General features: G+C 53.2%; 1 protein-coding gene and 1 long non-coding RNA gene across 9 annotated transcripts in view; one reads left to right on the forward strand and one right to left on the reverse strand.

Moving 5' to 3' along the window:
* LOC116594151 (putative ATP-dependent RNA helicase DDX11-like protein 8) overlaps positions 1-13564 on the forward strand; it is a 34908-nt gene extending 21344 nt beyond the window's left edge. For 3 of the 8 annotated variants that reach the window (XM_032349143.1, XM_032349144.1, XM_032349145.1), the window contains exons 10-25: positions 265-524; positions 2024-2176; positions 3291-3337; positions 3675-3754; positions 4652-4696; positions 4820-4887; positions 6380-6418; positions 6671-6782; positions 6942-7073; positions 7537-7649; positions 10307-10379; positions 10733-10836; positions 11504-11653; positions 11930-11998; positions 12102-12202; positions 12587-12979. In XM_032349143.1, the coding sequence (XP_032205034.1) occupies positions 265-524; positions 2024-2176; positions 3291-3337; positions 3675-3754; positions 4652-4696; positions 4820-4887; positions 6380-6418; positions 6671-6782; positions 6942-7073; positions 7537-7649; positions 10307-10379; positions 10733-10836; positions 11504-11653; positions 11930-11998; positions 12102-12202; positions 12587-12968 (1928 nt within the window). In that variant the 3' untranslated portion in view covers positions 12969-12979. Of the gene's footprint in view, positions 1-264; positions 525-2023; positions 2177-3290; positions 3338-3674; positions 3755-4651; positions 4697-4819; positions 4888-6379; positions 6419-6670; positions 6783-6941; positions 7074-7536; positions 7650-10306; positions 10380-10732; positions 10837-11503; positions 11654-11929; positions 11999-12101; positions 12203-12586; positions 12980-13026; positions 13106-13238; positions 13394-13471 lie in introns of those variants that run through there. The other 5 variants (XM_032349146.1, XM_032349148.1, XM_032349151.1 and 2 more) reach the window with 5 other exon arrangements.
* LOC116594153 lies at positions 8100-11509 on the reverse strand. Its single transcript, XR_004287077.1, has 2 exons — positions 10857-11509; positions 8100-9773 (listed from the first exon to the last, which is right to left on the reverse strand). It is a non-coding gene; the product is annotated as an uncharacterized LOC116594153 (long non-coding RNA).
* Positions 13565-14079: the final 515 nt, after the last annotated feature.

Below are 14079 nucleotides of genomic sequence, written 5' to 3' on the forward strand. Positions count from 1 at the left end.
TGGGGGGTGGGCTGGAAGTGGACCCGGGACGCGGTAGATAGTGTCTTAAGTGGCAGTGACGGTGGAGCTTGCAGCTGGGTCTTTCCTTAAGGTTGTCTCCTTGGGAAAGGCATTTTGCTTTTTGGGTCAGTGTCTAGTCCAGAACCCTCACTCTAAAATGGTTTTATTGGCTTTTTCTAGAGAACATAAAATTAAATGCCCAAATGGTGAGACCTTCCTAAATAGTAGTGGGAAGGGTCATGGACTTGGGTCTTGACATTTTAGACCCAGTGCTGGCCCCGTGGACTGGTGTCATTCCTTGTGCCTCTGCCCCCTCAGAGAGGAACAGAGCTGAGGAAGAGAAGCCCAAGAGGAGAAGGCAGGAGCACCGGGCCGCATGCCCCTTCTATGGCTACGAGCAGCTGCAGCTCCTCCGAGACCAGGTCCTGGTGGGGGTGAAGGACATTGAGCAGTTGGTGGCACTGGGGAAGGAGGCTCGGGCCTGTCCCTATTACGGGAGCCGGTTTGCCATTCCAGCAGCCCAGGTAAAGACCTTGGAGGGTTGGACAGTAACTACAGTAACTCTTAGCTCCATCTGTGGGCTCTGCCACAAGGGATTTCCTCATTCCTCTTAATTTGGGAGGATGTACCTGGCTGTGGATGGATGACCACACAGCACCCAGGTGCCAGTGCGTGGGAGTGGGGGTGTCCTGTGGCTCTGGGTTGCAGGAACAGATGGCCTTACTGGGGACAGCAGATAAGAACTGATAAGGGTGTGCAGTACTAAAGAAACCAGAGTCCGGGGGCACCGGGCAGCAGGAAGCTGAGAAGATGCAGTCAGGGCGCTGCAGACAGAAAAGTGTTTCCAAACAGCCTTTCAGACCAACCATCCTGACGTAGGCACCTGCCTGTTGGTGTGGGAGAAGGCTGTCTTCTTTCGACTCGCCATGTTGAGGCTCATCTTTACCCTGCCCATTTGGATGGGCATTTGCGTCTGCCCATTTGACAGATCCAAAATATTGTTATTTGGTATGATTTTACTGTCTTCTTGCCACTGTTTCATTCGAGTGACTTTTGGAAATAGAGTTTCATTTGTGGAGAATTCCATACAAGCAAAAAAAGATTAGGTAGCTTTTCAGAGATACAGGGAACAATGTTAGTAATGATTTTACAGCAGCTAAATGCTCGTTAGTATACTACTCTGAACTGTGTTGCGTAAGTGCTCAGAGGGAAATTCTAGAACCTTCTCAGCCTCCACCATTGTTGCATGCTTTCCTGGGGTCTGTCTGCTGTGTCACAAGATCAGTGCCATAGATACGTGTGTGCAAATATAAGGTGCCCTGAGATTTTCATGATCTTGACTTCTTGAGATAGCTGTCACCTCATTTTTGCTTTGTAGTATCCCACAGAAAATGCTAAGGCAGGTATTATCCATATGTACACATGAGGACACAGGCCCAGAAAGGCTAAGTGATTTACCTGTTTTCTCACAGGAGGTGGGTAATGGTGCCAGATTAAAGCTGGGCCTTAAGTTACCAGTGTTCTAGAGTTTCACTTTATCAGTATTCTTTTAACTGGGAAATCGGTCTCATGAGTAGCACCGAAGAATTTACAGAGTTCTTATTTTTGTTGCCCCGACCTCTGGCCCTTGGCCCTCATTTGAGATAGAGTTTATTAAGTCCATTTTTCCCATGAAGAAACTGAGGCTCAGAAAGGTTAAGTGACTTTCGCAAGTCACACAGCTAAGAAGTCACAGCCCTGGGACCAGAGTGCAGGGCTACCTTCTAGTACACCAGGGGTGTTCACTGTGTTTTGAGGAACCTTGGGTGCCTCAGCGGTATTGATAAGGCTCGGCAGGGGTTCCACACTCCTCTCTGCTCCCCCTCTCCCCACCCCCACTTTTGGTTCAGTCAGAATGAGACTGGCTAAAACGATTTGCATCAGACACTTAGAGTAGGCGGGGAACACTTGCCAAAGCAAGGAGTACCCCCCCCCCACCCCCGACCTCCCCCAGCACTGCTCAGGCGGCCGCTCTTCCCCGCAGCTTGTGGTGCTGCCCTACCAGATGCTGCTGCACGCGGCCACCCGCCAGGCTGCGGGCATCCGGCTACAGGGCCAGGTGGTGCTCATCGACGAGGCGCACAACCTGATCGACACCATCACGGGCATCCACAGTGCAGAGGTCAGCGGTTCTCAGGTGGGTCAGCCTCTCCTGTCTTGGGCCAGGGCCTGCCATGGGGCAGAGGGATGTGGAGGGATGTGGATCATTTTTCTCTAAGCCCTGGAATTGGTCTGGAGGTGGCTTGGGAGAGGGTGCCTTGAGTCGGGGCAGTGGACTCGTCGGGGGCTAACTGGCTTTTCAGCAGATAGTAGAACTATGGGGGACCCAGCTAAGGGGAAGTGGTTCATGTCCTTGCTCTTCACTGTCCTAGGTCAGTCATCCTGAGTCCCTCCAGCCCAGGTGCTAGTATCCTGTTCTCTGTAAGCCAGGATGATAGGGCGAAGGAAGCAGGGGTCCTCACGTAGTTCGGCGTTGTTAGCCTTGCTTTGAGGGATGCTCAGGGTTTCCGAGGGCCACTGTTGATTACCTCTTCTCTGCCATGGCCCGTGTGCAGTATCATGAATTTTCACACTGCCTCCGCATGGGCTGTTGTTCCCAGTTAACACTGACAACTCATATTCGGGGGGCTTTAAGCAGTGTGCCGAAAATCACACAGCTCAGGAGTGTGGAGTTGGGACTTGACCACTGGTTTCTGACCCTGAAGCTCATGTGGTATTCCTACCCCCCCTTTTTTTTATTATTTTATTAGCACATGTGCATGGGGGGGATGGGGATGGGGTAGGAGGAGCAGAGGGAGTGGGAGAAGCAGGCTTCCTGCTGAGCGGGGAGCCTGATGCCGGACTCGATCCCAGGACCCTGAGATTGTGACCTGAGTGAAGTTAAACACTTAACTGAGTGAGTCACCCACGTGCCTCCCACCACTTCTACTGACCTTAGGCCAGGGTTGACCTTAGGCCAGAGTGTAATGGCTACCTCGAACCACTTCTTTGCCCAATGTAGTAAAAACTGGCAGGGAGATTCATTACCTGAAAGAGTTAGTCAGCCTCTTGCTTTTTTCACTGACCTAAAGTGGATACTGCAGCAGAACTTCCCTTCCTTGACCTCTCAGCTCCCAGCAGCCTCAAGGCCTTTGGTCTCTACCCAGGCCCACTCCCTTTACTGCTTCCCATGTGGCATGGCTGGCATTTTCTAGGCATAATCTTAAGATAGAGCCTGGCCTGCCCTCACGCCCATTCTCTGTTCTCTCCAGCTCTGCCAGGCCCATTCCCAGTTGCTCCAGTATATGGAACGATATGGGTAAGACACTGCCTTCTGAGGGGAAGGGAAAGTCCTGCTCAGTCTCAGAGAAAGCACTGGGGTCTCCACCTCTGGCCTGGGCCCAGCGCCAGGGAGACCAGCACACTGTTCCCCTCCTGTTCACGATGGTGTGTATCCCACACAGGCCGAGCATGCTCAGGATGCCACAGCTGGCTACAAGGCCTTGGGCCACGGCGAGCCTTCTTTTCTGGGGGTGTATTTGTCTCTCGTGGCCTGCTTTTGGAAGACACTAGACAGAAAGGCCTGAGTTTAAGGCACTTGGAAGGAAAGTTGCTTGTGGAGTACTACCACTTGATGTCCATTCGTGTCTCCTCAGGAAGCGTCTGAAGGCCAAGAACTTGATGTACATCAAACAGATCCTGTATCTGTTGGAGAAGTTTGTGACTGTGTTGGGTGGTAAGGAGCCCTGTGCCCTCCCCGACCCCTGGCCTGCTAAGCTTGTGTGGTCCGTTCCCTGGATGCCAGTCAGGACACCTGGGTTTTCTGCATCCCCAAGAATTATCTTCGCCATTGGTGGAGAAGATTCTTCTCTCTTACAGCTTAGTTGAATTGTCTAGCCTTAGATCTTTTTTTAGATTCCTAGTTTATTTCCCCCTGTTCTGAGTCCTTTTTATTTTGCCAGACCCTACTCGGTCCCAGGTAGTAATAACAGCGTAGTATAATGGGACCGTGTGAAGTCACTTTGGAGCACACCTTTGAGGAAAGCACGGAACACAGGCGAGCTCACCCTTGTGGACAGCTAAGTAAACTAGAGCTCAGAGCAGGGGTGTGGACTGTCTCTGCTTCGTGATCCTAATGGCGGGACTCTTGTGGCTCCAGGTCCATGTGGCTCTCACGATTCTGTGTCACCTGCCTTTTCTTTTGTTGCATGGCTTCTACCTGAAGGCTTACATACAAGCTGAGTTCTAGGAAGCCAGGGGACCGTTTTGTTGGAGGGATTTTGCCTAGCACTGGTGCTCTTCCCTTCCATCTCTACTTTGCCCCTGGGCAGCTCCTTGGGTCTGTCTAAAGTAGGGTGGTCACTTGGAGTAGGGTGGTCACTTGGTCCCAGCCTCTCTGGAGGAGGTGTGGAAAGAATGAAACCCACAAGGCTTTGGGCTCCATGTGCAAACACGGATCAGATTCTGAGGCTACCTTGAGCCTCCTGTCCTCTCAGCAGGTTTTTTGGGTGCTTATACATGGCAGAAAAATCTGTTAATCATGAATGCTCTTATTTAAGGAGTCCAGTGTTCAGTGTGAGAAGCTGGGGGTTAGAGAGTCACCATCCTGACCAGCTTGAATTCTCTATTTTAGGGAACATTAAGCAAAATCCCAACACACAGAGCCTTTCACAGACAGGTAAGAGGACTGCCTTCAGAGGCCCAGAGCTGCTCTGAGCCAGTTCTGAGCTCACGTCTGGGACCACGTCTGGTCTTCCCCTCTTCCGAGGAAGGATTTCAAGGCCCTTTGTTTACCCCTAAGGGACAGAGCTGAAGACCATCAATGACTTCCTCTTTGAGAGCCAGATCGACAACATCAACCTGTTCAAGGTAGAGATTTCCATCCTTTTGTGTCCAATTTGCTTATATTTATTACCATCTGTGAGCAGAACGCTGTGTGAAGACGAAGGAATAAAAAGTAAATTCCAAATTCCTCATGTCAGGCAGTCTAGAAGTCTGAGGATCTACAGCATAGGTATTTGTAATCACTTACCCTTGAAGGCATTGCATCAGCAAGAAAAAAGTAATCTCTAACCCAGGGTTGAAGGGTCCTAGGGACTAGGGAGAAAAGGTGCCTTTCATTGTCCCAAATAAGCACAAACAGAAATACCCAGGTCCTTTGCCTTGTTCCATCTTTCTTCGGGCGCAGACTCTGCCCTGGGCCTTTAGTCCAAGCAGGAGGTTAACTTCGGGAGCATGATCCTGCTGTTGGGTTGAGGTGGCTGTGAACTGCCTCCCCTCCGCCCCCTAAGGCCTTGGACTTGTGTGCAGCCTCTGGTGGGAGCTCGCTCCAGGCCTGCTGTGCAGGATCCCACCACCATTGCTCGACTCACGACTCAGGGATTCTAAGTTACTGACAATACAGCGCACTTACTGCGTTCACGGCAGGGCACCAGGTTTTGTGACTCCAGGGTAGGATGTACCATCACTGCTCAGAAGCAGAGGGACCCAAGGCTGGGAGAGGTCACCCCCGGAGGGACAGGCATAGGTCACACACAAGTGAGCAGATGGTACCTGGCGTGTTAGCCCCCCTGCCTGGACTCCAGACCCTTTGCTTTCCCTCCAGCCTTCCCATTTGTCTTCACACACACCCAACTTACCCGTTTCGGTCCCCGTCACTGCCATGACCCCATCAGACAGGCTATCAGTCTAGCCCTTTTTGACTCCTTTCTTCTCCCTTTGGGTCCTGCATCTAAATGGTCACCGGCTCCCAGAGCCAGAAATAGCTCTTGAACTTTTGGAGCCTTTCCATTCCCATGACTGCCACATCAGGAGAGGCTCTTTTCTTCTTGCCTTCTCCCTGCTCTCCCTGCTCGCATTCCCTCTCCCTTCTGCTCTCTCCCACACTATGGTCTAGTGGAGCTCCGCTGAAAGATAGCACCCTTTTTCTCGCTGTCTTCCTTTCCAGGCTACACATAGTGTATGCACCAGACACGCCTGAACAAACCCAAGCTTTACCTCCTTCGTGCCTTTGCTCCTACAGGTTTTTTTTTGCTCTTACAGGTTTTTTAAGACTTAATCTTTCAAGGTTCAGCTTAGGTGCTGTCACATTGAAGGAGATTAGGGGACCTTTCTAGAGGGTTGGAGCCATGCACACACGTGTGAGGGGACTGCCTGCACGAGGCTTCCACCATGCTGTGTGGGGGTGGTAGGAGAGGCAGGACCTCAGAGGAGGGTGACCCTTGGCCAACAAGGAGGCTGTGGGCTCCTGGGGCGGGGGAGGGCAAGCAGGGAGTCCTGCTTCCCTGCGGTTTGGGAAGCTGGTGGTTTCTTTTTTCCAGCAAATGGTGGCCAGATACCTGCAGTAGGCTTGTTTTCACAGGTGCGGCGCTACTGTGAGAGGAGCAAGATCAGCAGAAAGGTGTGCCCTCCCCTTCCCAGGTCTGGCTAGGGTCTGCAGCACCCTAGTGCTGCCCCCTGCCTTTCAGAGTCACTTTTGCTCCCTTCCTGTTGCATGGCTCGCTGGGTGGGGGGTGGGGGTGCTAGAGGCCTCATGGCAGGTGGGGGTAGGGAGCAAGGTCCGGGCTGTCTGGGGTATGGCAGAACCTGCCTCCATCCAGAGCTCTCACTGCTGCACCTTCATTCCTCCCTGTGCTCTCTTACTCCGTCCCAGCTCTTCGGCTTCACAGAAAGGTATGGCGCAGTCCTCACACCCTCCAGGGAGCAGCCCAGACTGGCTGGGTTCCAGCACTTCCTGCAGACCCTGCAGCCCACAGTGGCCGAGAGTGAGTTAGGAGGCAGGAGATTAGGCTGCACGCGGGGGACAGGAACGTCCATCCCTCATGCCTGGACTCCACTCTTGCGGAGAATGGCTTTAGGCTTGCCACAGGGGGCCCTCCCACCGCCTCTGTGGTCACAGACCCTCTTCCTTTTGCTCTGTACAGCTCCTGTGAGCCCTGTGGAGGAGGGCGAGGCCAGGCTGCCACGGCCAGCTTCCCCACTGATGCACATCGAATCCTTCCTAGCAGCCCTCACCACTGCCAACCAGGATGGCAGGGTCATCCTGAGCCGCCAAGGTAATCCCAAGGAAGAGCCGGCGTGGGCCGCCAAGCCAGAGCATGGAGAGACTCGTGACGCCTCCTGGGCGAGGATCAGGAAGCAGGGTGCTGGTGACTGGTCTGCTGGCCTGTGGAGAGGGGGGTGCGAGGCACTAGGACAGTGGGGCACCTTGGGCCAGGCTGCGAGGGAGGCCGTGTGGCCTGGTGGTTGTGGTTAGGTGGGTTGAGTCTGGATTCCCTCACCTCCAAGCTTTGTTTCATTGTCTCTCTGAAGATCAATGTACAAGGGTAGATGTCTCTACCACAGGGTTGTCCTGGAGATTAAATGGGACCTCATCAAAGAGCAGTGATATCCCTGTGGTTCCTGCATAGACATGACCGTAGACACAACCGAGCTCCCTTCTGCCTCAAACTCATGGAAGTCTTTGTTGGGCCTGCAGCCCACCCCCCTGCCCCACAGAGCTGTCTTTCTTTTTTTCAGGAAGTCTTTGTCAGAGTAGCCTCAAATTCTTGCTCCTGAATCCAGCCGTACACTTTGCCCAGGTGGTGAAGGAATGCCGGGCCTTGGTCATCGCGGGGGGCACTATGCAGCCGGTAAGGGAACCAGAGCCCGCCTCTTGTGCCCCAGGTGCTGGGATGGGACAGCTGCACTGTCAGGCCTCTTCCTGTCCAGTGGGCCCCCAAACCAGAAGGGGGTCTGCTTGAGCAGGCTGAGCAGTGCCCACCAGGTGGCATTGCTGTACGGTCTCAGGCCTGGGCCTTTAGCCCGGGGCCATGGGTGGGCGAGGGTGTAAGGGCACTGCTGCGCATTTGGTGCTTCTGGAGCCACAGGACCACATTTCTCCCAGAGACAGCTGTTCTGGAATCGCAGGCCCCCATCCAGTGCCTAAGTGCCGTGCCTTTCTTGGACCCACCAGGGATACCACCTTCCCTCTCTTACAAATTCACACACACACACACACACACACACACACAAAAGTATTTTGCTTTCATTGTAGAAAGCAGAGACCAGCAAAAGCAGGGGGAAAAAAAAGATGATAATTCCACCACCAAAAGATTTGTTTTAGTGTATATCATTATAGTAGTCTTTGTGTGTAATTTTTACAAATACACATACATGTTTTAAAAACGAAAATCTCCATCTCTACATGCTGTTGCTACGATTTGGATTTTTCAGCTAGCAACAGAATGTCATAAAAATTTTTCCTTGTCAGTAGTGTGCATTTATCCCACCACGCTCCGGCTCTACTCTGTTATGTGAATATGTTATATTTTGTAGAACCACTCTTCTTTTGTTAGGTATTTGGGTGATTTCCAGTTTTTCTCTGTTTTAAGCAACATGAAGGCACAGAGAACCACATCTCTGCACAGCGGTTCTGTCCCCAGGGTATGCGTGGCGCGGGACTGAGCCAGTGGAAGGGTCCTCAGTGCCCGCACACTCTGGTCCCTCTCTTCTGCCACTGGAACCACTCCTGTCACTTTGTTAGTTTTCCATTTTTCTTGTGTATAGACTCAGATTTTTGTTCACAAATTAAAGTCATCTCTAGTCCTTGTTGCTTTTGATGCTCAGGTGCTTCAGGCTCGGCCCCTCAGAGCCCCCACATGCTGCCCTTGGTCCTTGACAAGGCCCTTATTGGCCTTGGGATGCTTTCTTGCTTTTTGGCACGACAGAATGCAGAATGTCCCGGGCCACCTTTCTTTGCCCCAGATCTGGAATCCTTCATTTCTCCAAGTAACCTGGCTTCCTTATTTGGGGATTGGTATATGGAAACCAGCATCTGGGTGCGGGGGGTGTTGGTCGTGCTCCTGGATTGTAATTGCTTTTCTGTAGACAGACTGGGGAAGATAGCTTTAAAAAATCATGAGTATTTCTAAATGAAAATCCATGAATTTGTTTGACCTTACACTGTATATCTTTTTTCTTGAGCTGAACATTTGGTTTCTTACTATGTTTGTTCTATCTTATTACTTACTTGCACTCTTACTTACTTACTTACTACTTACTTGCACAGGAGACCTCAAATACTTTCCTATACTACTGATAGTCTAACAGTAAACTAGTGATTGAAATTTAATTTCTTTGCGTTTATTTTTGCTCTGAGAGTGTACCCACCCACTAAGGATGTCTGCTCACTAAGGATTTGAAGTCACTGGAATTCAGGCTCCTTGTGTGCTTCTGTTGTGACTCTGACAAAGGGTCCTCTTTACTGCTGTCTGTTTTCAGTTTTAGCGTTTGCTTTTTAATTTTTTAATTTTTGATTTAATATGTTTTTAAAATATGTAAACACCTATATGGTTCAGAAGTCGAAACTGTCTGGAAGGTGCCTTCAGAAAGCCCCACTTTTGCCCGTCTGCAGGCTGCTGTCTGTGCCCAGAGGCAGTCACTTTTACAACTATGGGTCTGTCCTTGCCTGCTTTCATTGCATTTCTCTGCAGAACTGAGCAAATACATGTACTCACTTATCTCTCTCCCTGTTCTTCTGTCAGTGGCTGTGGCGCCAGTGTTGTGGCGCTCACGCCGTTTGGTGGCCGTTGCGGGTGTGTGTCTTGCCTGCCGGCGGGCGCTCTACCCTGCAAGGGTGCGGTGAGCCCATGCGCTGGGCTCTCCCGAAGGGCAGTTGTACGCTCAGAGATCACATGCAGGAGTATCCCTGCGCAGGTGTTGGCTTATGGAGCTGTACCTTCAGGGGGCACCCCTAGGTGGGGGGCACTGCCAGGCTAAAAAGTAAAAAATACATCCAGCTTACAAAATACTGTCCAGGAAACACGGAGGGGTCACGCCTTAGGATTCTTGCCAATTCAGTAGGTGAAAATCCAGAGTGCTTTAAAATTACAAACGCATATGTCTGCCCCACCCCTCCAACCCCCAGAGGTCCTTCTCCGGTAGTTGAGGCTGGGACCCGGACGTGTGGATTTTGTCTTGAATTCCCACAGGTGCTCTCGGTTGCCTAGTCAGGGGTGAGAAGCACTGTGCCCAGCTCACCAGATTTCCCGTGCTGTTCCCACAGGCTCACTGAAACGATCCAACACTGGGTTATTGTTACTTATTTATTTATTTTTGCCCATTTACTATCTGCCTTACCTTTTACCTCTTTTTTCCTGTTCTTATGTACATACTGTGCCAGGCCAGACTTTTGTCTTCCCCAAAGTGCGGCGCTCGCTCTCCCTCCCTGCCAGGGCCCCCTGCCTGCTCAGGCCTGCGGTCCCCGGCCCTCTCAGGGATCACAGAGCCCTGCTGTTGTGGTCTGCAGGTGTCTGACTTCCGGGAGCAGCTGCTGGCCTGTGCTGGGGTGGAAGCTGAGCGAGTGGTGGAGTTTTCCTGTGGTGAGAATCCCTGTCCAGGGTGGAATGAGCCACGGGTCACTCTCCGGCCCCTTGTCGTCGTGGTTTGACCCTGTGCTCTCATCCTGCCCCAGGGGCTGAGGAGCCTGTGAGATGGGAGCTCAGTCCTTTGCCAGCTCTCGCGTGGGCTCACATCTCTCTGCTCCCGCACGGTGGCCTCCACGACCGTGGGGAGGTCTGAGTACCACCCACTTGTGCTGCGGGAGCAGGCGCGTGGGCGAGTGTGGGAACTGCTCTTCCTGGCATGGAGACAGGGATGAGGAACACGCTTTCCAGGCCCTGCCTTACGGGCTCGTCAGCCCCTTGTTTTCAGCCCCTCCCTGGGGTCTCTGCAGGTCATGTGATCCCACCAGACAATATCTTGCCCCTGGTCATCTGCAGCGGCCCCTCCAGCCAGCAGCTGGAGTTCACATACCAGAAGAGAGAGCTGCCACAGATGGTTAGTACCAGCCCGCTCACCTTACCACCGCCTTCGCCAGGGCAGGAGAGAGATTTCTGGGGTGCTGGGCACCCTGGCCTGCACTTTCAGTGTTCAGGTGTTAGGGAGATTAGTGCTGGGGTCTTCCACACGGAGGCGGCCCAGGCTGGATAGTGTCCCATCTGCATGCTCCTTGGGAGGTCTGAGCTCCCCTGTCCCCTCACTGCTTCGACCATTAAATAATGTTTTCTTAGAACCTTGGGCCATTCCTTCAGGATGAACCTGAGGAAAATCTGCTTGTTTCCTTTGGTTCTTTTGCCATTTGGTTTTATCGCTCCCTGCCCTGTGCAGGAACATGGGGCTTGCAGCCTGTCGTGAGAGGCACACATGGGTTTTCAGTGTCCGATTTGTTGTAGTGGAACTTGTCCCCAGTGGCCCGTAGGCATTGGGAGTTGAGCAGGGAGGCTTCGCATGCTAGCCAGTTTTAGCTCCGGTGCGCTAGCATCGTGATGTGTGGGGGGGGGGGGGGGCGAGGGAGGGAGCGCTTCCGGCCACAGGTCTCCCCCATGACTGCAGTCACACTTGGATCTCTGTATGTGGTTTTGAGTCTCAAAGTCAGGAAGTGCTGTTTGGATATGGCCTCAGGAATGACTCCAGGGAGGGCTGTCTGTCTTCCTTCCTTCCTTAGATGGAGGAGACTGGTCGCATTCTCTGTAACCTGTGCACTGTGGTCCCTGGAGGGGTGGTCTGTTTCTTCCCCTCCTATGAGTACCAACGCCAGGTCTATGCCCACTGGAATAAGAGTGGGCTGCTCGCCCGCCTGGCTGTCAGGAAAAAGGTGAGTGACTTCTCAGCTAGAACTCCCACTTATTAGGACAGTGGCACCCAGAGTTCCTGCTAGGATTTCTCATGCATGTCAGAGAACTGTCTGGACTTCGGCTGGCTCCTTACTCCCCCCCACTTGGAACCCCTGATCACTTCTGGAGGATTTCCCTAGAACCCTTTGACTCTGGGGGCCTCTCCAGATCCCAGTCTGGAAAACATAAAGGCCACGAGCAGACATGGGGCCCATGCATTCTGAAACTCTTTCCTGGGAGACATTGTTTTCCTTCAGATATTTCAGGAACCCAAGAAAGCAAACCAGGTGGAACAGGTGCTGGCGGAGTATTCCAGGTGCATTAAGGTGAGAAGTGTAACTCTGAGGCCTTGGGTCCAGAGAACAGCTGGCAGCATTTTGGGTGGCCTTCAAGCTTTGGCTGTACAACCTGGACTGGTATTTCCCGCAGTGTTGTGACCAGGCGGGAGGCACGGTGACAGGTGCTCTGCTCCTCTCTGTGGTTGGAGGAAAGATGAGTGAAGGTATTAACTTCTCTGACAACCTTGGCCGGTAAGTTGTGGGCCTCTCATCTCTGGGCTCTGCTGTGCTCACCCTTCACTCCACGAATGGCCGGGTTCCTGCCTGCAAGCTGATGCCAGCAGGAGTCTGCACCCTGGGCTGGCTGCTTAGGTCACTCAGCTCTGTGGGGAGGTAACTTTGGCCCTTTAGCTCCAGGTGGAAATTAGGCAGAGCATAGTTTTGTGGGGACTCCATTCATGTGGCCTGCACTGGGTCTCTCGGCCAAGCACACCTGTTCCCGGTGTGGAGGGAGGTAGAGGCAGCAAGCACAGCTTGAGGGGGGTGACAGAGCGCTGGATGTAGCAGTTGATGACAGGAGGGTGAGGCCTGGCCCTTGGCAAACACACTGGGGACCTGATTGCCCCTGCGCCACAGCCTCGTGTTCCTCGGCCCTAGGTGTGTGGTTATGGTAGGCATGCCCTACCCAAACATCAGGTCACCAGAGCTGCAGGAGAAGATGGCCTACCTGGACCAGACCCTAGTGAGTATCTCCAGTGTCCCGAGGCTGGGAGGAGACGGCTTGGGAGGAGGTGCTGTTGCCCCTGGGGCTGCGATATTGGGGCTGCAGTGCTGTGCCTTCCCCACTGCCCCCCGATGTGTGCCCGTGTCACCCGTCAGCTCCAGGGCGTGGACGCACCCTTTACCCTCTGGAGCCACTCTGCCATCTCCTTCTGTGGCAGCTGCTGCTGGCCTCGTGCCCGTGATGCCTGCTGCTCTTTCTCCCACGCTGAGCGGTGTCATTTTCTCAGAACACTGAGTGGGGGGTGGGGGGAGGCAAGAAAATGCTGACAGGTGCTGTCCTCTGCCCTCCCCAGCCCAGAGGCCCAGGTCAGCCACCACCAGGGAAGGCTTTGGTGGAGAATCTGTGTATGAAGGCTGTCAACCAATCTATAGGTAGGCCTGGGACTGTTCCTGGCTCTTGGGATGCCTGGCAGGAGAATGGGGTGACAGGAAGGAGGGAACACGATAGAAATACACTGTGGGGGAGGCTAGTTTAGTGGAGAGCCCAACCTCTGTCCCCACCTAGGCAGGGCCATTAGGCACCAGAAGGATTTTGCCAGCATAGTGCTTCTGGATCAGCGGTATGCCCGCCCACCTATCCTGGGAAAGCTGCCAGCCTGGATCCGAGACCGTGTAGAGGTCAAAGCCACCTTTGGTCCTGCCTTTGCTGCTATGAGGAAGGTCAGTCCTGCCTAAACCTCTCTCTGAGAGCCCCCCACTCGAGATCTCGTGCCTCACTGCTTTTCCCTGTCTCCCCAGTTTCATCGTGAGAAGTCTGTCCCTTCCTGATGGATGGCCCACCACTGCCCAGATGCCAGCTTCTTCCTTCCAGCTGCTCACGTGAAATGTTTGCCTCATGCCTGCTTTGTGGGGATTCAGGCTAAGAAGGTGAAGCCCAGCTGGAGACCAGACCAGCCCCTTTCTTGAATCAGTGGGCTGCCAGGACTAGGCACAGGTGGAAAAGCCAGTAAGAGAACATCAGGTCGATCCTGAAGAAACCGTGGGTCCTGGCCATCCTGGGACCCATCCCAGGGCAGTCTGGCTCCCTGGAATTGAATGTCCATTCACCATGGTCCAGAGTCCAGCTCTCTGCCCTGCTTTGTGGCCAGTCTTCCACTGCAGCATCTCTGTCCTCCCTTTGGTGTCCATTCTCTCACAGGTGAGGCGGAACATGCCCTCTAGCCTTTCCCTTTTCTGGCTACAATTTGTTGTTCTAGACCTTCACCTTCTTTTCAAAACCAAGAACATTCCCCACTTCCAGCCCCAGGTCCCTGGAGTCCATAGGGCTCCTTCTGCCCAGGGCCCTCTGACCACCTCAATCCTACCACCTTTCTCGGTGTTACGAAGAACTGGGAAGAGCCGTGTGC

Source organism: Mustela erminea, chromosome 6 (assembly GCF_009829155.1).
Source record: "Mustela erminea isolate mMusErm1 chromosome 6, mMusErm1.Pri, whole genome shotgun sequence".
Taxonomy (NCBI): domain Eukaryota; kingdom Metazoa; phylum Chordata; class Mammalia; order Carnivora; family Mustelidae; genus Mustela; species Mustela erminea.